Below are 23,673 nucleotides of genomic sequence, written 5' to 3'. Positions count from 1 at the left end.
TATATATATTTTTATATATATATATATATATAAAAATATAAAAATAAAAATATGCAGTCAGAATGTCCCTTGTTCAAACCTATGACTTCTTCCTCTCATCCTGTCCTGCGCGGCTCTGAGAAGAGTCTGGCTCCATTGCCTCTATAGCCTCCCTCAAGGTAGTGGAAGACAGCAATTAGATCCCCCTGTCAACTTTATCTTCTCAAGGCTAGACACACAGTCCATACATATCCCATGTGGATAGTTTGGTCTGTATCAGCTCAGTTTGCCTCAGTTAATCACTTCCCACATAGGCAAGATAAATGCATCCTTCAAAAACATTCTTGATGAACTTCATAGGTAGGGTTTAAACTTCGTATACATACGTACAGACACCTAACCACTCACAGATCAATTTCAGGAGTATGAAGAAAATTTTACACTGATGAAGCATTTCTTAATTATAACACAAGTTACACTGTCCAAGACGTTTCTTCTACCAGTGATGTTTTTGCAGGGACAGCACAGAGAGCAGTCCCTCAGACAGGCATACCTGATGAGAAAGGAGAAATGGCAGAGCAGATGGGCTGCAGAAGTCGTCTAGGGAAGGATCAGGATAAAGCAGGTCACTCCAGGCCAGGCATACTCATTTCCCAGTCCCTACTCTTGGCAGGGCTGTAAATCTCACCTCTGTATTATCAAGTCTCAGTGAAACGAGACCTTTCATTGATACCAGAGGTCAGAATAAAATCTTACTTCGAAAGCAAACAGATCTAATGAATGAGCTTTCAATACTGTGGTGTCTTGCTTTGAAGAATCCTACTAAGGACAGAGACTGCACACCACAAACCTTCTGCATCTGTTCCACTGTTCTGCTACCAAAGCAAAATTTGTCTGCTGCCTCTTGGGCCAGATTTCAGATCTCTTCACCTATAGACAGTAAGCCAACAGAATTTTCTTACAGAAACTCTTAGAGGTCTAACTCTCACATACTCAATCCCACTACTGATTTACCTTGTTTCTTCACTTGTTCCAGAAGCAGGTCCTTCATGGCTGCTTCCTCTGCGATGTCAGACGGGACTTCACCTTCACTGTTCACAGCAGCCACATTGGCTCCATGACTAATTAAGTACCTACGTGAATGAGACCCATACCAACGTGTTAAACCTTGTGTGCAGGCTTCAGCGCAACTTATACAGTAAATCAAGTAGTGGAACAAAATATTTGGCTTTCTCATTCAAGTTCAATTACCAAATGAGTATCTCATTCTTATCAAATTTCTAGACTAAAAAAGTTCATTGTTAAATGCAAGGTCCCTGGTCAGCGGTTCATAGTTTTTGTTTCTCTGTAGTTATTCAAATACCCCTAGTTCTTGCACTAACCTGAGAGATTATGCTTTTTTTTTTAAAAGGAAATAACGCTTAAAAAAAAGATAAGCCAAGCCATCATCAAGTTTTTAATTTGTCTTTTTATAACTATACCAAAAGTTCATTCAAGACCAATTAGTGCTGTCTTTGGCTTGTACATCTTGTAACCAGTAAAATTCTGGGAAGTAAAAGAAGTATCTGTTTAAACACACAAATCTAGAAGGGTGAGGTAGGACAAGATACTTTTGCTTGGTTTTAAATTTATTTTCAATGCCTTTGAGAAATAGTTATCAGTATTCAAATTTTGGTAACTTTTTGGTAGCTGTGGTGGACCAAATACATAAGCATGGTATGACTGGTAAAGAATAATAATAGTTGAAGAACTCGTCTTTGGAAAGAAGAAAAACCAAACTGACAAAGGATCACCCAAAGAGCTAAGAACTGTTCCAGGAGGAGTACAACACACAGAAGATATTTTTTTGGTTAGAATATATTGCAGAGGACTATCTTGAGAAATAGTATTGTTTTCCCTTATTCTTCTAACCTATCATGCAGCCTTTATCTCAGAAAAATTATTTCACTTGGGAAACTACCATTTACATTTGCCTATTCTTTGGTTCCAGTTATTCTAGCACTCCAGGTCATATATTTGAGCAATTCTCAAACTCTCAGAGCAACTTGTTGGTGCACAACAAGTAGTCTGGTATCAATATCTTCTCCAGGACAAACAGACTATTAGTCCTTTTCGAGCATAATGAACGCTCAGATCAGATGCGGAACGTTATTTCAAACCCTGGAATCAGAAACTGTGCCAAGAAGAGTCAAATCTTTGTTGGGAGTCACTTATAGCAGGCTACTGCTTGCTTTAAACATCTACTGGACAAAACTCTGTTACATTTACTGTCTCCTTTCATACCTATTTTATGTTTGTACTCACTAGATTATCTAATCTCTCTATGGCAGGCCACAGAATTTCACCTGGTCATGTCCAAACTGAGCCCAGTATCTTGTGTTGTAAACAAAACAAAAAAATAAAAGAAGATAATGCTGCAATTTTAAGTGGGTTAAGCCACAAGCAGTTACTTTTATCTACTTTTCCATCTTTTGTCACACAGTATGGAAGAAACAGAAACTAAGATCTGAATTTGAAGAAAAAGAAACGATACTGTTTGCATATTGGTGACTGCGGAGCCCAGAACATTGCATTTCTCTCTCAGAAGTCTCCACACAACTGCAGTACTGCTCACATAGGCCATATGGTAAGAAAACGTAGTCACTTTGCAAAGCCTCAGAAGAAGGGTAAGCATTGGTGCAGTCCCCCTTTGAATTGTTTTATAGTACACCATGTATCTACTATCTGGGGCTTACACCAGAATAGCTATGTGCATGTAATTACACTAACATACGTTTTGTAGAGAGACAGAATTCTTTTCGTTAGAGGAATAAAATCCCAAATCGCTCTTAGGTAACACTTAAAATTCTACATGGGCTCCCCACTGATGGAAGTGCACAGCAAAGACAGTCAGCAGCAGCAGAGCTGTGCTTCATTACACGTCTCTCTATTAGTGTGCCTGCCTGTCAGCCATCGTGTTTCCCTTTTGCTTGGCATTTTAGCTAAAGTACCTAATGAATCATAAGTAATGGGATCAGCAAAAGGCAACCAGTTGCGGGCTCCACCTTAATCCTCCCAAATTAAAAATTCAGTGAAATGCATCTATTTTCAGCATTGCTTCCCAAGACGTTGTATAAGTCTCAGCGCATCAATCGCCTGTGTACCTGCTTCGAAGAAGACGACATGGAAGGTGTTATAAATACCCAGAATAGCCTGAAACTCACTCACTCTGCTATGTTCAGATAGCCACACGATGCCACTGCATGAAGAGGGGTCCAGCCCTCGTTATCTTGCTGGTTCACATTGGCTCCATTTTCTACAAGGAACTTCACCATGTCCAGGTTCTCATCTATACAGGCCTGAAGGAGAAGGGGAGGGGGGACATCCAGGGGAGGGAAGGATTGAAGAGAAAAGGAAGGGGGGAGGGGGGAGGAGAAAAAAGAAAGGTGTTGGTGTTAAATCAAGTGTACAACCTCCATTTGCAGTTTATTGGCAGCAGGTAATTCCTGGGCTGAATTTCCCACACTGTGAGCTAGCCCACCTTAAAACTTAAGGTAGCATGAACTTGTGACTAAAATAAATTAATTTCATAACTTTCAAAAATTAATTGTAACTCAGACAGTCCCCAGGTGGACAAACTCTAAATTTGCTCAAGCTTTACTTCTCACCAATTGATCTGTTTCCTTCCTCTCTCTCACACTGTTATCTCCCTGGAGCGAGGACACACTGTAAAAATGATATATCTGTATTAGTTTTAGGTATAGCACCAAATTCCTCTCAGCAAGGCAAGCTATGTATTTATTTAGATTACATTGTTCCCTCAAAATGCCAATGAAAACATCGTAACAATGAACTAAACGAGATACCACTAGTAGTAGGGATGAGCAGGGAAAGCGTGAGCTCAAGAAACCTGACTGAAGCAGACCATCTGCATACTGGATGTTGCCCTTTACAGATGTAACCATCGCAAAAGCAGAATTTGAGAGAAGTTAGTAACTTCTTTCTTCAGCAGTATCTATCCATTTTCCTGAGTATAACAAAGTACAACTTTCCCTGCTAGCTCTACAGACCCTGTGAGCTATTAAGAGAACGACAACCCTTTATTAGCCACTGTATTAATTCCAGAGCCTGCATTTACAGAGACCTGCTAGCTTTGAAGTTGCCAGAAGAAAACCTAGCTAGATTTTCAAGTCTCAGCAGTTCTGTTGGGTGGAATTCCACCTTCCTCAAATTCCTGGCTACAGCACGTTCTGCGTTGCATCTACAGTTCACTGGAGACTGCTATTTAAGGATGAGCTGGCAATTTAATACATATGTCCAAATGCACGTGCCTCAGCCGAGAAGCACCAAGCATGACCAGGAGGCAAAAGGACTGGCTTTCACTGCGTGTTCATCTACAGGCAGAAACCTAGTTTCCCTCATTACTAGAGAGGGAATCAACTTGGTCGAAATTCCTCTAAAATCTCAGCACTCTTATCCTTTTGCATAGCTTGATGTGGGCACATCTATCAGTCACGGCACTCAGACGATTTCCAGATGATCGTTCTTCTAAAACAAGCAACACTGACTATCCATTCCTAGCCTAGCAAATAGTGAAAATGAGGAAACTGTCTCTTTTTGGAGGGGTATTGGTCAGAGACAATCCTATATTATCTAACACGTTCATCTATGCTGCATTGCTTATTTCAAAGGAGAGGCATGCCCTACACCAGGACATCCAACTCTTGTTATTTCTACTGCAAGTGCAAATCCCAAATTAGCCTTTTACCCCACAAACACAAGTTACTCCTACATTTGCTTGGTTCACAAGTAGCCATGCAAAAGACTAGCTTTTAAATCTCTAAGGAAGCACGCTCCAGAAAACTAACTCCTACTACAGTTACTTGCCAAACACAAGAAAACACAGGGTACATCTATAGCACTAGGAAAGGATGCCCCAGGAGCAGATCCAAGCACCCAAGTCCCAACTGAGCATATGCTGAAGTGCTAGCATGTTTCCTGGCCCTGTTTTAGACTCATTTACCTTAATCTTTGCCAGAAAAGCACAAGCATGATTCTAGAAATAGTTTACTTCAGGGACTGCTCCAAACCCAGAATGGGTGAGACTGCTCCTGGGTTGGCTCCGTGCACCCTCCTCAGCCCATCAACACTCTCCCACCCTCAGGCACAAAACAGCTTCATCCTGTAAACCCAGCTCTGGGGGACTTCCCTTAGATTATTTCAGGCAGTAGAACTGGAAAAAAAAAAAACCAACAACCCAAAATAAAAGTCCTGGGGACTGAAGAGCATCACACTGAGGTTGGAGGAGTCCCAGGTCCAGGCACGATGAGGTAAGACATGGTTAGGTCTGAGCAAACTGGGTTCTACCACCAGCCTCGGGAGCAAGGTTTGTTCCTTGGTCCTCCTTTATTTAGATCATCTGCTGCAACCCCCTGCTCAAAGCAGGGCTAAATCTGATGTTAGATCAGGTTGCTCAGGGCCTGCTCCAGCCAGTTTTTACTGTCTGCAAGGATGGAGACTCCACGGCCGGTCTGGGTCCCTGTCCCGGTGCTTCACCACCCTCTCGGTGCATAATTTTTCTTACTATCTAATGAAGATTTTTCTTGCTGCAACTTATGCCTCCTGCTGCAGTAGTACAGATGTACCCTCTAAGTCTCAGCAGGTGATGAGAGCAGGAAACACAAGCCAAATATTCCTACTGTACAGGGGAACTAATGTGTGCCCAATATGCACGTGATTAATTCTAAAACATATTCTAGAAGGGATACACTCCTGATTTCCATAATCCTGCAAACTACGCAAACAAATCTGTTAGTGGCTTACGTCCATAACAATGCATTCAAATGCAGTAGGAAGGTAGAGTATGCAATGCACGTAGAGGTGGATAAGGATACACAGAAGAACATAATAATCACTTTTCAGTTCAAGGAGCAATTTTTTTGGGAATTCGAGTCTGAGCCTGCAAAACTTGGAGCTAATCTGTATTTTATTGCCACCCATATTTATTGTGATACATTTCTAGTTTTCCCCTAACACACCTCAAATAAATTACACTTACAATCTTATTGATGAGTTATTTACATTTCGACCTGGGAATACAACCATTATGTACCACTTTTTAAATAAAACTGACTTCATCTAAAAGCGTATTGCTCCGAGAATAGCCAAGAAAAGTTCACCCACGCAGTGGTTTCTTTTGAGCACAATCACTTCTGGCTGACTAAAGAATTATGGCCTCAAAGAAGAATTTTATCAGCGTGGCTCTGACAAAGCAGCGAGGTAGACATTTCATGCCCGTGCATACTTACTGCTCTGCTGTATTTAAGTATTACCTGCAGTTTGCGTGTAAATCTAAACTTAAACTGAAGAATGTCTCTATATTATGAGCTTTGTATGTATTTGATGAAGAATTATATTTATATTGTTTATCAACTAAACCACCCAAATATACCCACCACATCTGCACATGCTGGGAATCGGCCAAGAGAAAAGACCAGTTCTTGCTCAAGCCACTGGTTATACTGGACTCTAAAATTAAATATCTGTTTAGATGCATAAAAGAGCCCACCCTTCTTTTAAATTTCCGCCTGTTATTGGCCTCATTGTTCTGCTGGTCCCTGTCTCGCGTGGTTCCTATGGAACGCATGCCAGAAACAGAAAGGATAATGGGATCAAACCCCACCTGTTCCTACACAGAAATCTGCAGTAATTTGACTCGCCTGGCTTCTGAAGAGATAAAACGATGACAAAGTGACAAAGCTACATGGGTGCTGACAACAGCAGGCATTCGCTTGCTTTCCCAAGGGAACCATAACGCATTTCATGCTTGCTGTTTGCATTTGCCACAAAGAAAAAGTCAAGCGCAAAGGTGTATTAAGTCGTTAATGGAGCAGCAATGTATTCTTTAATATCTAAGAAAAATAACCCTCACTCCACCCTTCTGCAACTACGTATCATGAAAAACTGCTGTTCAAGTTATGCGATCAAGCAATGTGACACTGCTTGGCAAATATTTATTTTTGTATTAGTTAGTGACACATAAGAATAGAAATGAGCAGAGCTGAGTAACATGAAGTTTTTTTAAATGACTTGAGGCTGCGTTACCATCAGCAGGTATGACTCCTTGCCTACCTCAAATATCAAAATGCAAGATTGTTTTGCATTTTTGTAATATTACATAATACTAATTATATTGGCCAAGATTTTAAAAAGTGAGGTGGAGAGGGAGTTTCAGAAAATGACATTCGACAGACAGAGGTACTGAATAACCCCTGTTCAGTTCTGAAAAATCTCATCGTCTCATGTAAGAAACTATCAGGCATAGGATTATTTGCATAATTTTTTAGTCAGACACCCTAAAAGAATACACTGCTTGTATCTTAATATGCTATGACATATTTAACACATCTTAGAGCAATAATTATGAGGCCAACAATTGGGATAATGAGTAAAACCGGTAATTTCTAAAGATCTTCTAAACTTTAAGAACTTTAGAAAACATGTATAAAAGTTATGACAGATTAAATGGCAGCTTTTAGGGGCTGCAATGTATTTCTGTGTATACTTTTAATGTATCAACTGATTAACACTTACATGTTATCACAGAATTCATACTTGCACACACATTAATGGTATTAATAGTTTCATATACGACATCATTTTACCAAGCTATAAATTAAACAAAGAAATTCTCACTGTTTAGAAGTACTCAAGGCACACACTTGCCCACCTAAAATTTTTGAGAGCCCTGACTGCTAATATCCCTCCAGAAAATCTCTGCTGCATGTTTTACTGTGCATATCTGCCAAAATTAAGCACGGCAAAACACCACACAAAAACCCATTCACTGAGATTCAGAGGGTAAAGTTCATCTTCTGGCTAAGCAAAATGGGTTACCTGAGGTTACTGGAGGAAGGAGAAGAGGACAAAGAGGAAATAAAGGAGGACACATCTACTCCTTTTAAGTACTATTAATCCTCCAACCTTAAATTTAGGAGGGTGGATAAGTTTAGTAACCCGAGAGGATCTATCGCTATGCAAAGTTCTCCTCTTTTATTTGATACAGCATTCCTTGGGAGCACTGTAAGAACCACTACATCGGACAGCAATATTACAAAGCAGACGCCTGCCCCTCCAACCCCCAAAGGGAGGAAAGAAAGTCAAAAAAAGTTGATGGAGAAGTAACACTGCCATTTTGGTGGTAGTTATTTAATGTGAGGAAACACTCCCTCTCCTAAATTACCCTTGAAATTTGCTTTGCATAAAGAAAAATATATACACAGATAGGCTTACTTCTTTCAATTCTAGGCACTGCTAACCCTCAGCTGCTTGGTTACCCATGTAGAAGAGGCTAAAAGCAAGGTTAACTACAGAGCACAGCATTTTTGTCTCTAAATTTTTAATTCCTTCTTTATCTTCTTTCTCTGTAAAAGATATAATACAACCTTCAAGACGATGTGATAGGGTGGGAGTATGCGGTGACTATCTTCCCCTCTAATCGGAGATCTTCAGCAGGCTAATCTCTTGCCATCCTTGTATTTTTCTTGGCAGCTGGTTAGCTCCAAGTGCTTCTGGAACAGCACTAATGTATTACAGTTTTAGCAGTCTTTGATGCAAACTGCAGCCAGTGCCCAGAATTACCCACTAACCGCTCAAAGAAAGTTGGCTTATACGATTGAAATCCCGGGCATCGCTGGGCAAGTCTCCATCCACAGCTCACGGTGTTCCTTCAGCTCCTGGCAGGGGACCAGCATTTAGCAGTTTTTCCATAGGGAGGAAGTGCTCACTTTCTAAAATTTGCAGATACGGCATATTAGCTTCCCCCTCTTAGATAACAGGTGTAGCCCTTTACAGCCAGGGACACTCACTGCATTATTTTTTTTTGCCAGTAGCTATTGCCAAGGCATTCTTCTTTCAAGCATGAAGTTTACATTACAATAATGAAACGGGGGACACCAGGAAACGTTACAGAACAACTCTGCAAAACTCCGCTCATCTGGCAAGGCTTGTTCAACAACCAGACAAAATCTGATCTTTATCTTGAATGAAGCCTCATTATTATAATAGCATTGTTAGTGTTTGCTCCTTCCTCAGAGCATACAGAACACACAAGTGTCGTCGAACTTCTGATGAGTATCAGCAATGCAACAGCTCCAACTGCCTGCCAAGGTTTTTGGTTTGCCTGTCTCCTGGGCATCCCCCGCCGGACAGAGATAGGAAGACCAGGGAGTAAAAGGAGCCAGATGGGATGAGACTGAAGGGTTCAGAGGACCAAGAATCGAGCTCCAACAAGGTGTATACAGCATAATACTGCTCACTTTCTAGGGGGGGTAGATCACTTTTAGCAAACCCCCAGCCTATGACTGGCGTTACATTCCCACTATATACAGGATAGCAGGGAGGAGAGCAAGTAAGCCACCTGACAAATTCCAAAGAACTTGCTTGGGATCAGCTGAGTGAGAAGGAAAAAAAAGCAGCACCTTTTTTGCCTCTACATGGAGAAAGGGGGATGGTTAGAAACCCAGAATAACACAGAAGCTGTAGCAATAATTGCACATCAGCGGTGCTGTCACAGGCACCCACATTAAGGCAACTGTTTTCTCCACAACCTACCCAGTATTATGGTAGTTTAACATAAATACATGAACAACATTCAGTGCAACTCTTTTCAGGCGGAACAGTTCTTGTCAGCATTTCAGCATTACAGCTCCTCAGCAGCACGGGCACTTCAGCTGCCGTCTACCTGCACAATTTGGTAGCCCCGTGTACAGTAGCGCATCTAACAATGGTGAACTTGGCTGAGAGCATAGTGCATTTCTAAATGCAGCCCCTTTGAGTAAATATTTAGTTTACAAACAGTATGTCACATCATCCAGTGTCATACGATCATGTAATAAAATAGCAGCAGTGTGCATAGAAGAGCTTGAAATCAAAGTCAGCCAGGAAACCTGTAATAACTGCTGTGGTTTTTATATTGGCTATATTTAATTCCCTGATGCTCCCTCCTTGGTCCGTCAGAATTGAAGAGAGAGAACTTATGCACCTTCTTGAGACAGAGGAAAGACGCAGGAAGGGAAAAGAAGAAAGGGCTACTGGCTTGGATCCTGTGTTACGTGTTTCTACTATGAATACATCAGTCTTGTGACAGAACCCTATCTCGGTGACTTCTGCTGTGCAGAATAGCGAAAATCTCGTAATCCTACCGTGTCAGATTCTTAGGTAGCAACCCTCATGGTTCCCACATAGAAATCATACTTGGCAGCTCCACTTATCACACATCAATACAATATGTAAACTAGCTAGTGGGACACATGCCGGCTTTTTTAATCAAGTATTAAGAGATGTCAGGCCAGCAGAGGCCATGCTTCATCTCTTCTTAATTACTTCAGTACTTACCTTTTAAGCCTCCCAGGAGTACAGTACCTCTTGGCCTGTGCAAAATGCTGCTGTTAAATCAGATTGCTCATGAAACCCTCATTATTAATTCTTTTACCAGATTCTCCTCCAATTCAGAAATCAAGTGTTGATACCATCTTCAAAACTCTTTATTCATCCAGCCCTCCCCTGACATGGTTTATCTCCCTCTGTTCTGTCACTGACCCCAATTTCTGTAACTCTTAAGTCAAAGTATTAACAGACACCTCTGAGATTCTTCCATACAACACTACATCCATGGTATGGCATTCTTGCACTGATCTTCAGGACCCTTCTCCATATATCAGTTTGCCCAGAAAGCCACTCCGTTCTTCCATATGGTGAAACAGTTTATATTTTAGACAATGAGATCCTCAGAGCAGGGACCATCTACAATTGTTTAAAGAGCACCCAGCTCTCAACACACAACAGTGCCAGTCAGGTAAAGAACAGCAGTGTATATACCTTTGAATCATTGCAGTTGGAAAGGACCCCAAGAGACTTCTAGTCTAACGACTCCTGCTCAAGGCAGGGTCTACAGTGAATTCTCACCAGCTTTACAGGCTGTGGATGTGTGTGTCTATGATATGTATGCGTGTGCATATATCTACATATTTACAAACACAGACACTCATTCTTTGTAAATCCAGGGAACTTTACAATGGTGGGGAAGGACTAGTATACACAGATTTGTGTCATGTGTCCGCAGCCATTCTGACCCAGAACTGACTCACCTCCATTGTTCAGATGCTTTATTTGCCCAAGCCTCTAGTTTTCTCCTCCCAAATGATGTTCTCATGCTAGAAACCTGACCTAGACTCATTTGGGTGGCAGAAGCTGCACCACCCATGAGCTACAAAAGATTCTGCACTAGATATGGGGCGACAAAAGTGGGTTTTGTTCGTACAAACCAAGCACACCCTTTTCTAACACTACCAGTGGGACTGTTTTGACAAGATCAGACAGATCCACATCACACTCAAACTGATTAAAAGGTTTTCTTTGGGCTAAATGAAGAGCCAGAGAGTTACTGCAGTGAATACAGGCCATAAAAAGCACTAAATTAAAAGCAGAACATTCTCTGTGTGCATGCAAATGCAGTCTTGAATTCAACCCGAGATCCCCACAACAGCTTAAGCAGGTTTAAGTCCAGGTTGCCAGGGTCCCTCCTGCCCCAGCCATATGTTCCCACACCTTGCCTTGCACAAGATTTATTTCATCCACATTTTCAAAGTGTAAAGAAACAGATGTACGCAGACGGTGTTGCCTGTCTAAACTAGGTGGGGATGCATTACCCTCACAGTACCTGTCCTTTCCCACTGCCTGCAGACCAGCATAAACCCACTCACAAAAGGATGAGATGAATCCCACCCTCAATGACTTACCAGCAGTCACGTGAGAAACCTCCAAGAGCCAAGATTTACCAGGTCACTCCTTAACCTGAGGCTTGAGATGGTTTTCTTTACCACAACCTTATGCTATATGATCAGTGCAACGAGAGCTTTTTGAGGAGTTTTAGAAATGGTTAAAGAGTTACTGCAAACCAGAGGATGACAGTGATACCAGCAGCAACATTAACTGTTAATACACTGGGCTGGAAGAATTAGTAGGCCAGTTAAGTCATGCTGTCACAACACATAGCTCACAGTCAAAGGGATTAAATGACAAGACTTACTTCTCTACTGTTCTCCTGTCATAAGTCTAAAATATATGGAACAAGGTTAGCCGGGAGATGAATGGAGTCAATCTTCCACTGAATGCAAAGTAAGAGTAAATATATGATGTCAACATATACTGCAAACCAGCCAGTGCTCCACAAATGAAGGCAAGCCTGATGACAGCTGAACAGCATCAGGGTTAAATCTGGGAACACAGAGAGAGGAGTTCACAGAAAACAAAGAGAAAAGCACTCCCAAAATAGCCTTGCAACTGTCACCACTAGCGATTGTCAGCACTGGAAGGTATGACCTTGCCATTGTGTCTCATGATCACAGCTCTACTCTTAAGGGGGCATTTGTCAGAACCGGCACTACCAAAAATTCCACTTCCAAGTGATCCTGTATCACCAGCAGCACAGATTACACTCACTAGTAATTTTGGGAACAACAAACAGCTCTTACTGTTGCTCCTGAAAAAGCACAGAGCGTCCGTACCTTCCCTTCTCTCTTCTCAGCCCTGGCTTTAGGGTGTCCTTATGGCTACAATATCCTGCACAGGCACTGCTGTACCACAAACTTAGTTTTAAAATCTTTATGCTTTAAAATCCTTGTGCAAATCTAATTCTGACACAATCATATTAGAACCAGCAGAAAGAGGTAAATTCTGTTTTAAAGAAAGCGGGGGAAAGGGAGGGAAATTAAATAAAAAGGGTATTATTCATTTTCTTGTCTGATTAATTAGCTATGTTGCTTCATTTTTTAACAGCAGTTGAGTCATACTTCTCATGTAAGCAGGAGAAGAGATATGGATTATGTCAGATTTTTCAGTTGGAAAAAAACCCCACAACAACTAGAAGTACTCAGCAGTATCCATGCCAGTCATCGAAAGAAACCAACAACAAATCTCTTAGAATGATTAGCACAACAAAAAAACCCAGTAGAGCACAAGGGAAGAGAGGAATACGTGCAAAGGCATAATTATTTCATGAATGTAGCATTTTCAAGATGAAATAGCAGCACGGAATGTCAGGTGGAGAACTGCTTTGAACGGAAGCCACATTTTGAAACTCTCCACGCCTTCATATATGCACTGGGGACATCAACTTATTTAAAAGGAGGTAGATGTAAATATCTACTGCACTGGAGTATAGACGGCTTAGCTAAATGTCTGCAAAATTCTTTATAATTATCAGGACTTCCCCTTTAGCTATGCAGCCATGGTATTGCCAGTGAACGCTGAAGCACCACGCTTCGCTTCACCAATGGCTGGTACATTATCTGCTTCCACCGAGGTAGCCCTCAGCACGCCACAGCTTCCAGCTCTGCTTCTTTAGGATAAACAGGAACCACCACTGTAAAGAAAGAGAAGGTCGGTTGGACACTCACGCGCTCCCAAAGTGAAATGGGAAGAAAGTTAAATTGCCCTGCTTTTACTTCTGCTGGGACGATAGGCATAGGCATGCAGGATTGCCATCTTTTTGCCCCTCATTTAACGTTTCTAATCAAATAGCATTTTGGCAAATCTAGGAAGATCAGCAAGAACCACAGTTTTTCACTATGCAAAGAGCCACAGGGATCAACCCCTTATGCCAACCCCTCCAGCCTCGTGTTATTTGTGCTCCCATGTGTCCAGCAACCTACACTTAAGTCACCTCTCATTCAAACAGGACCCAACACAGTGATTTTCCACTTCCATAGTGCTTTCCCTCTGCAGTCAATGGAGTGGTTTGTCATTTGCATTCACAGACGAGAACACAGCTCTAAACCAGAGACAGGCCATGTGGGACTGACTTTAAAATCCAATCCAGATTACCATTTTACTCCCTTCCTTTTCATCATCTTCATCCCCCTAATTCCAACATGATTTTTAATACCCATTATTTCAACAGCAGTTGGAGGCTAGTATTTTGTACCATCTGAGAAGAGCTTGAAATGAGTCCAGTACTTGATCAACCGCCAACACTAAAAATAAAGTCCTTCTGTCACTAAAAAGCAGAGACTGCCAGTTTTCTAATGGTGTAGACCAGCATTAGCTTTTCAACTCTCACCAGTTTAGTCATTCTGACCACTAAGTATGTAATTTCTCTCCCACTCGGCCAGTGCTCTCTGGCACTGGATCAAGACAGTATATATAAAAACCTGCCCTTAAATTACTGAAATTTTAGTTCCTGCCTGAAATAACTCTCCATTTCATAATTAGAAAGCTCACAAGCATTTCACTCCTGTGTGGAAAATGGAAATTTAGCTACTGCAGGTTTGCTTAACAAAGAAGTGTTCTGCTAACAGCACCCTTGTTCTTCAGCTCTACAGGTGCTACGCCAGTGGTAATACTGTACCTATTTAACACAGTTCCTAAGGGCACTTTCACAATGCAAGCAAAATATATATGCGGTTTCTGCCATCAGCTATAATACATAAACATATTCTAAATTTCCAAGATGCAACCTTAGATCAGCGTCAGCCAAACTAACGTGGTCTCCTGCAGCCCCGGGCTGGCACTTGCCCTGTTGTCTTGAATGGCCACTGGAGGTTGCAGAGCAGCATGGCCAACACCAAATGAAGACTAACCTTGTCAATAATGGGGGGCAGAAATCACTTTTCAGCCCACTTGGCAAGGTTGCTCCACTCGCACCATACCTGCTAGAAGAGCGAGATGGGGTATGAAGGCATGGCAGGGCCACTCCGTGTTCCAGCAAACAATCCTCTACGGGAAGAGTCTCTCTAGGTCTTCTCCTAACTGGTCAGAGACATGGAAAAAGAGCTGCAAATTATTTTAGCTCCAACTTCGCAAACTAAAGATGAGATTTGTGTTACCTAACTACGGACCTCAAAGACAGAGAAATCTCTGCTGGTCACTTCAGGCTTTCTTTAGTCCCCTGGTAGGATTTTGCAGCAGGCTCTGCTGGCTGAAGCCAGGGCTGCCTTCATCCTGCCCTGTCTTACACCTGGCCAGCAGACTCTCTCCCCTAGCCAGAGGCATTGATACTCATTTGATACCCCACTAAACAGGTCCAGGAGCTAAACTGTCTCACAGTGGGACCAGACAAGCACTTACAGTGGTATGAAAAGCATATGACAAGAGCAGCAGGAAGGGCAGGACTTGAGATAGTCTTAAGCTGCCACATAACCATTCACTTGGACATCTTTCTTATGTCAAGACAGACAGCTGACACCGCATATGGCCCAGGGAAAAACTGTTTTTTCAACAGAGAAAGCAACAAAGTCACTCCAGGGCTAGCATTGCTTTCACAGAAACCAGCTCTTCCTTACAGACGCCAAAGCTCATGTAGGGGAAGCACCATGAGCTCCTACAAACACCAAGAAGTGCCAATTAGGACTAAGTAAGGGCAAAGATTCTGAAAACAGTGGCTATATGCAGAAGCACCGCAACACAACTGCAAATGAAGAGAAAGAGGAGATTCCTTTGGTGGATTCATAGACAGTTCATTCAGAAGCAGAATATTAGGCTCTTGGTTTCCGTGTACATCAGTGTCTTGCAGCCACATCAGGTTTTGTTTCAAGATCTGAATCTCACCTTTGTGGCCAGAAAAAAAAAGTTGGTTTATAAAAAGAAAAACATACACTCAATAATTCTACTTATTCATTCTCATTGCCAACCCTGTAGTGCCTGAGGAAATTTAAATTTTCTTCTTTGCAGTTAAAGATTCAGGTGGCTAAATACTCTCTCAGTATCAGTCCCATGTGCTCCTAGGGGCTCAGCAAAAACCACCACTAGACAGACATGTAGCAGCTTGCTCAGTCATTTTCCAGTCCTGTGCAACTCAGAGCCTTCACATTCAAGTAAACAAGTGGTTTTTCTGAGTTTTGCCATTCTTCCTGCCTGCTACCTGAACAAGAGACTGGTATCCACCATGGCTCAACTGCCATGAAGTGTCGTCCTTCGCAGCAGGATAAGGCACCACGTCATCACAGGACACGTAATTTTCTTTGAAGTGTAACAAACAACGGAGCAGACAAAGAGGGTGCTGGATAAAGAAATCTTTTGAAAAAAACAAAGTGATTCCACATTTCTTCCTGACAGGACCATAGCTAAGATTTTGCAAGCATTTCTGTTTCCAGTGCAATCACTTGGATTTGCAACATCACTTAACATGGTGCAGCTTTAAGGAAATGTTTTCTTTTAGATGCTAGTGAAACCTTAATATAATTTCCTATTACAGCAGAAGCTAAGCTATATATTTTCTTAAAACATAGCAAAAAATCCTACCTGAACACAGCAATTTAAGGTCTGGACTATGGCTGGCATTTCTAGAATGGTACGTGAAGGAGAACATAGGAGTTCATAGTCAGTCCTACAACAGAGTCTTTTCAGTAACAAACTTCTCAAGAACTCTCAATACTGGAAGAAGATGCGTGCTAGTTTGAGAATCTGATTCGCATGAGTTTTCAGATGTCAACTACACTTTCAGGAACAGTTCATTTGAACTTGCCTTTATTCACAGGAAAAAGAGAAGGAAAAAAAATAAACCAAATCGATGCTATTAGGGCTGTTCAATCCATAAGAAAGTGTCTTTCTTGTTTGGGTTGGTTTGTTTTTTTTTAATCCTGTGGGCAAAAACCTAAAGAAAATCTCAGCATGGCCACCAGTAACAAAACCATTCACTGATGGGCTGGCTTCTGAGCATATCACCCTCATGCTGCCATCAGCAGTCCAAACAGAGGTCAGGGACTCTGTTCTGGTGATGCCCATGGAAAGAGAGGTGGTGGCAAATATGGCACTGAGAACAAGTCTTCTATTAAAGAAAATGACTTGTCAAAAAAGTCACTGAAGAGGGACAAGTGCTGCTTGAATGATAGTTCTTTGCTAGACCCTTGCACAGATGCTTTCATAGAGTAGCTGAGCACTGTAAGCTTACAAAGGATGCTGCCACGCACTGAACTCTTGTCAAAGCATGACACAGGTATCTTGCTAGTTTGAGAGATGGACACAACTATGCTGTCAACTTTCCCCCGTGACATTAATGATGTTTTGAGTCTAATCAAGAACTGTGATCTCTGTGATCAAAGAAATACAGACCTGATACAAACTTCTATGTTTTCATAAGAGTAACGTAAACCCAGTTACTTGCTCCAACGCCGTGTACATGCCCTGCATGGTTTAGATACTGGCAGCCCAGTGTGAACTCCTGCTTGAGTGCTCTGTCAGGACTTCTAAAGCATCACACAGCCCTGGCTAGTGGATGCCAAAAAAAGGACTTAGCCAGAAATGGATAAAGCAATGAACGTACACAGCAAAGGGAGGAGTGGTGGGGGAGAGCAAGCTCTCCACCTCTGTAACTACCATTTACAGAGCAGCAGCCAGGCAGACTGACCAGGCTTACAGGTGAACTACAGCAATTACCCATCCTTAAAGTAAAACAAAACCCAGTGGAAGTGCAGCTAGAGGATGGTGATTTCCATGTTTATTGCACTGTGTCACCTGTGCATTAGCCTACCTTGCAGGTGGGAGGCACAGGCAATCCTCAGAAACAAAGTACCATAACCTGGATGGTGAACAGGAGAAATTTAGGAGAGTGCAAAGTTTGTTGACAAAGCCCAGCTGCCAGAGCCATGAAACAGTCTCACTTCTGAGTGGATCACCCCATTTCTGCTGAAGAGGGAAGAGAAGCAAAGACCATCATGCAGGAGGACTGTCAGAGGTATCACAATGCAGCCCCATCTCCATGCCAGCTGCAAAAAGGAATAGCTCACAGGAGGAAGCAGTGAGCTGATGGCTGGGAGAACAATCCTGCAGATGGGTCTGTCTCACTGGGAACATGACTGCATGTCCCCAAGACCATGGACGCACCCCTGGTTGCGGGCTGGGTTCCCCAAGCTTGAAGCAAGCGCTAGGCCATGAGCAAGTGATTTCGTGATACAGACAGATGGATGGTGATAACCATGGACTGTGTGGTAGCTTGCCTGCTGGAGGCATGACAGACACACAGCCAGGAGAGGCTCTAGAAACAAAATGGCTTGTGTTAGAAAGTTGGACAGTAGTACTTCTTGGGTATCACTCTTGGAAATCACGTCATGGCTACGTGTAGGACCAGACAAATGGACAAGCAGCAAGTGTCTCAATGTATGGCTGAGAAGATGGAAAGGAGGAGTCACTGGGAAGTGAGGAAACTCCTGGAAGAGAGAAAGGTAGAGATCTTATCAAACCCAAAAAGAACCATGCTGCTGGCGCTTATATTAGCAGATGGTGTAATACAGAATAGCAGATGCATGGGAAATTGTGATATTTGGGAAGACAGCCACCAAGGCTTTTACAGAGGGAAGTCATATGACAGAAAGCCACTGGAATCCTTCGAAGGGTAAATAAGCACGAAGGCAAGGGAGATCCAGGTGATACAATCCATAGAGACTTCCTAAAGGCTTCTCACCAGGCCCCTCACCAAGGCTCCTAAAGACACTGAATTGCATGGGTAAGAGGGAAGATCCTTGCATGATTTTCATGATGGGGAGACCAGAATACAAGACAGACTTTCTTCCTGGAGATCTCTGCAGAAATCTTTCCTGAGGTCTGTGCCACCAAATGTATTAAATAAAGGATCTGGAAGAGGAGGTGACTAGTGAGGTGATAAAGTTTGCTGATGAAACTATTCAAGAAGGTAAAGAAAAGGATGAACTTGCAGAAGAATCCTACAATACTGAGCAACTGGTGATAAAATGGCAGATGAAATTCAATGCAGATAACTGTAGAGTGAATCACAGGCAAAAAATACACCTAACGTCATGTAACAAAATGAAAGGCTCTGAGCTTATTATTGCCATTCAGGAAAAAGGTCTTAGGATTATAACAAATAGCTGTAGGAAAACAAAACAGAAAATATCATTAGGCCCCTATGTAATGGTGCACTATATTTTCAGTGTCATGAGAAATTCTAGTCTCCACAACTAAAAAAGTTGTGGCAGACTTGAATGGGACATGAATTAGAAAAAGCTTAACTTAAAAAAAAAAAAGGAAGGAAAAAACCCAACCAAACAACTTTCCCCATTTTCGAAAAGCATTTCTTATGGATTTCTGTGGCATCACAAATATGGTTTATACTATTTGTAAGGCACCACAGAAATAAACAATGCTTTGGGAAAAAAACATGGCTAAAGAAGAATTCAGAAAGATAAGAAGAGAACAAGTTGTAAAAGGCTTGGGGAAAACAGGACGCTCGCTCTACATCCGCTCAGCACTCTGCTGTAACCTCGACCCACTGCAGCTGTACCAGCAGGGACTCGGTCTACGTAGGAAGGCACAGGATTCAGCACAGACTGCCAAACCTTGAGCCCGCATAAACACTCATCTGAAAGTCTCATCAGCACAGACTAACAAGGCCCAGCTCTGTTCCTCCTGTTGAACAAAAACTGAAATGTTGAACATTCTGAAACAGAGATCACGCTTTACCAGTGTGAGATGAAACCAAAACAGAGAAGGTGGAGAGCTCCGCGGAACAGAACCCAGACTCAAAGTGTTCCTGACAAATGTTCTTACAACAAAGCGAAACGGTAAAATTCCTATACTGAGGTGGGAGACATCTAAAAGCAAAACAAGGGCAAAAAGGAGACAGCACTAGAGTGGATCACTGACTAGATATCCACTCAGGACAGGCTGGGCTGAAAGCAGCCCAACCACCGCACCGCTGTGCAGCAGGTCTCATTCGTGTGAGGGCTTGACCTCTGCTCCTGCCAGGTCTCAGCCACTATGGCCAACGCACCACGCCAGCTCCGACAGCTCCCACGCCGCAGGGAGCACGCTGCTTGCTTAGGGTCTTAATCTTTCAAAACAACATTTACTAAATATATTGTTATAGCATTAATGATTTATACCATTACTTCTAATTTTGCTTTACCATCCCCACTGCGTAATTAAGGCTTGGCTGAATGACTCGGTGGGGTGCTGCTGAAGAAGAAAGCAAATCTCATTCTGGAATACATTATGGACAACTGCTGTTAGCAAGGCCCTGAAGAAAATTATTCTTGGGCTGGAGAGATCTCCACTTAAATATCACATTCAATTTGAAAGCAACATACTTCTAAGAAGCCCAGAGGAGAACAACAAGGCTCACTACAAGTTTAGAAGACATCAACTAGTTGGAAAGGTTAAATAAAAAACAGCTTTACTGTATCTAGGTAAAAGAAAAGAAAAAAAAGTGTGAGGAGAACAGAGTCATCCAGTAGTGGGAAGGCTGTTATGAAAGGGAAGGCAATTGCAACCAGAGGAAAACAAAGAATTCAGTTTCATTTGGAAGAAAGCGGAATTGGGTCAAACACTGAGAAATGCTTCCTAACTGCTCAGTTTGCCAGGCGCTGGAGGAGGCTTCCAGGGAGGTGCAGACGAGCTCTTCACGAAGATATTTAGGAACAGATTAGTTAAATGTCTTTTGGAAAAAGCTCTGAAAAACCTGGTCATACCTTAGCGCAGAGGACTGGACCAGAAGGTCTTCTGTGATCTCTTCCAGCCATGCATCTAACTCTACAACTGCAGCAGACTGCCCTCACCACTGAGACAGCACAGACTGGTCCTTCTCAGACAGGTCTGAGAAAGAACAAATGACAAGAAGTCGAACAATGGTGAAGGAAGAGACGCAGCTTTCAGCATCATACAACAGAAGGAGAACTATCAAAGCACTGCTCAAAGAAGCCAAAGGATTAGGAAAGCTTAGATAGACTGGAGAAGGGGTGAGTGGTTAGAGTAACTGAGACTGGGTCATAGCAACAAATTAAAAAAAAAAAAAAAAAGAGCTGGTAGCTTTGTCAACACAGCTATCCCCAAATCTCCAAGACTCTGAGGGTTTCATCACCATAACACTGTATTTTAAAAGATAACCCTGGAATCAGATTACATTAAAATGTCTTATTTTTCCTAATGCAGCAGTTCTAGTTTTGGACGGGGCTTGAATTTTTAAGTCACTAGCACAATTTGCAGGAAGCTGGGCATAATGTCAGCACATGGATTCCCTCCCAATGACTACAATCAATTCTTTGTTCCTTATTCACTTTCTGCAACGTTGAACAAGTTTCTTAAAGATTAACAGCACCTAAACTAAATGGAAAAGAATGGATTTTGTGGACCGACTGAGTTGTAGATGGTAGACAAGCCAATACTTGACATAGCTATAAGACAATATTTGGCCATCAGCATAGGGCTCCTTCTATAGCAGCTATTAATAAGGGATCAAAAATAACTCATGCAATATGCTCTGAAGTTTAAACCTTGGCTCTGCTGGCATACCGGTTGGCACAGTCCTGAAGTCTCTCGTCAAGAGACAGACAAATTTACCACTTATCTTTTTCAGCATGAGGGAATGCTTGTTCAGAATAACTCAAGTGATATCAATTTAAAAGACAAACCATTTAGGGCTGCGAAGGTCAAATTCCATTTGTCAGTCATCCAAGAAAGAAAAGAAAAGCTAGTGCAAACTGCAAAGTAAAGATGAAATCCATCCGTTGCAAGAATACCTAGATACTGTGTTCAGTCCGATATATTACTTCAGGCTACTGCAAGCCAAGAATAGAAAAAGGCTCAAAACCTTGTGGATTAGCAAGGTGATATCCCATACATATACATAATCTTTCTTCTAGGTTAGCGGACGCTATGAAATACAATCTTCATGCCACTGCAGCAAGTTACCCAAAAATTCAATAAAATTGCCTATTAAATATAAAGCAGAATTGCCCACCACTTATGCAATATAGTATATTACTTAGCCTTCAAAAAATCACTGGGCTTAAATGTTAAAGCAATAGTTTTAAAATTAGAGAAGGTATTTGCTTTATTAATTCTCTCCTATCTTATTTCTCTTCTTGACTCTAATCTGTAATAAAAAATGCCTTTTTAATTATTCATTTTATCATAAAGGGAATCTTCCTGCCACACCATCCTAGAGCCTGGCAATCTGTAGCTTAACTCAGAGTTAGAATTTATACCCATCAAGCAGTTTCTGACCATATCTAAGCTTTTGGTATGAACTATGTCCTAAAGCAATTAGTTCCACAGCTGAATTTTACACTGGATGAAAAAATATTTGTTTTAAAATTCTGATGTCCTTTAATTCTTCCTTGTGGGAAAAAGCAAACGTTCCTAATCACATCTTACATATAATTTTGGATACCTCTATCATATCTGTGCTTGTGGCTTTCCACCAGTTAGAAAGTATCGCAGACAGTTTTGGTCTTTCCTTGTACAGAAACCACTCCATGACTTTGATCACCTTGCTGTTATTTCCCGTATCTTCCCACTGACTAAATTTTTTTTTGAGATGGTAGGAAGAGGACTGCACAAACTAATCTATAGATGGGCACAACATGGACTTATACTGGCTTTATGACTTCTACTTTATTTATTCCTTTCTTAATAATCCCTAATGTCTGATTTGCTTTTTACCCACTGCAGTACTTCCATGCCATCACATTAAATCCCCAGAAAACCTTTTCCAGCCTGTAACAGCTGGATTAGAAGCCACTGTTTCCCCATAAACGTTACTTCCCATTTACTGACCAAATTTTGCCAGCCATTTTGTCAGCAAATTAGCCAGTACTGAGAAACCCTTCACTGCCAGCTTTCATTTCATTATCCTGAATATGCAGCACCATCAACAAACTGTTACCTCACTCTTTATTCCCTTTTCCATCTCACATATGGATGTGCAGAGCAGCACAGACTCCAGGGAAGATGTACAGGATAACTCCCCTTCCTCCTGTAAACTGATCTTTTATTCCTAGCCTTCGTTTTGTCTCTTTCAGACAGTAATTAATCAATGATAAAATCTCTTTTTATTTCACAACAGCTTGGTTTCTTAGAGGGACCTTGTCAAAAGCATTTTGGAAATCCAAACATACCACCTCAACCAGATTTCTCCTCCCCACATGCTTGTTGACTCCTTTCGGTTCATCATTTCCCAGGTTCTTCTTGGAGTCCTGTTTGGAAACCAGCACTGCATAGAGAACTGTCACTTCCCATTGACATGGTCCTGCTGCAGGGATGGTCCTCTGGTAGGTGGGTTGTTTTATGTGATATGTTATACACAACGGATAAGAGCTTAGCAACTTCATATGCCAGTTCCTCCTGAATAAATAGCAGCTGGTCCTGAAGACCCGACACTTTTCATTTGTCTGAGCGGTTCTGGAACCTCTTCTGTCAATACTGCAGCTTGGTAAGGCTCAGAAAGCTGAATTTTTATTTTCTATTTTAAGAGATCTTTGTACAGGAAAGACTGAAGGCGTGCAGACACAGTATTGCTGAAAAGCAATACAAAACTGTTCAGCACACAATGGCAAAACTGGGACAGATCTGTCATTTGAAACTATTTAGTTGAGCTGTATCCAAGACTCAGACTCTCCCAATACTCCCCAGAAAAAAAACAATACTGTGTGTTCCCTGAATACAGCATATATCTATTACAGTGATTTAAGATAGGAGAAAGTACGCAGGCCACCCCATGTAAAAGATATGTCACAAGGAACAATGTGTCATTCTTTCAATTTTGAAATAATTAGGATTTAAATTCTCCTAAATCATCACTTTTCCATTTTCTTTGTTGAAAGTCCCCCTGTTCCATAGATACAATATGCAGAAGTTTGCAGAAGTTCTGTATGTCTGCAGCAAATTCACTTGCCCTCATGCACCCATCTCTCTAAATATATTCCA

The 23,673-nt window shown here is 41.8% G+C and overlaps 1 protein-coding gene across 2 annotated transcripts in view; it reads right to left on the bottom strand.

Moving 5' to 3' along the window:
* PPP1R12B (protein phosphatase 1, regulatory subunit 12B) overlaps nt 1-3,325 on the bottom strand; it is a 92,917-nt gene extending 89,592 nt beyond the window's left edge. For both annotated transcript variants that reach the window (XM_009320358.1, XM_009320359.1), the window contains exons 1-2: nt 3,187-3,325; nt 994-1,112 (exon numbers count right to left, since the gene is read on the bottom strand). In XM_009320358.1, the coding sequence (XP_009318633.1) occupies nt 994-1,112; nt 3,187-3,293 (226 nt within the window). In that variant the 5' untranslated portion in view covers nt 3,294-3,325. The remainder of the gene's footprint in view (nt 1-993; nt 1,113-3,186) is intronic.
* Between the last annotated feature and the right edge of the window lie 20,348 nt (nt 3,326-23,673).

Source organism: Pygoscelis adeliae, unplaced genomic scaffold, assembly GCF_000699105.1.
Source record: "Pygoscelis adeliae isolate BGI_AS28 unplaced genomic scaffold, ASM69910v1 Scaffold343, whole genome shotgun sequence".
In the NCBI taxonomy this organism is placed as follows: Eukaryota; Metazoa; Chordata; class Aves; order Sphenisciformes; family Spheniscidae; genus Pygoscelis; species Pygoscelis adeliae.
Note: the sequence above shows the minus strand (reverse complement) of the source record. Positions and strands in the feature narration are given on the sequence as shown.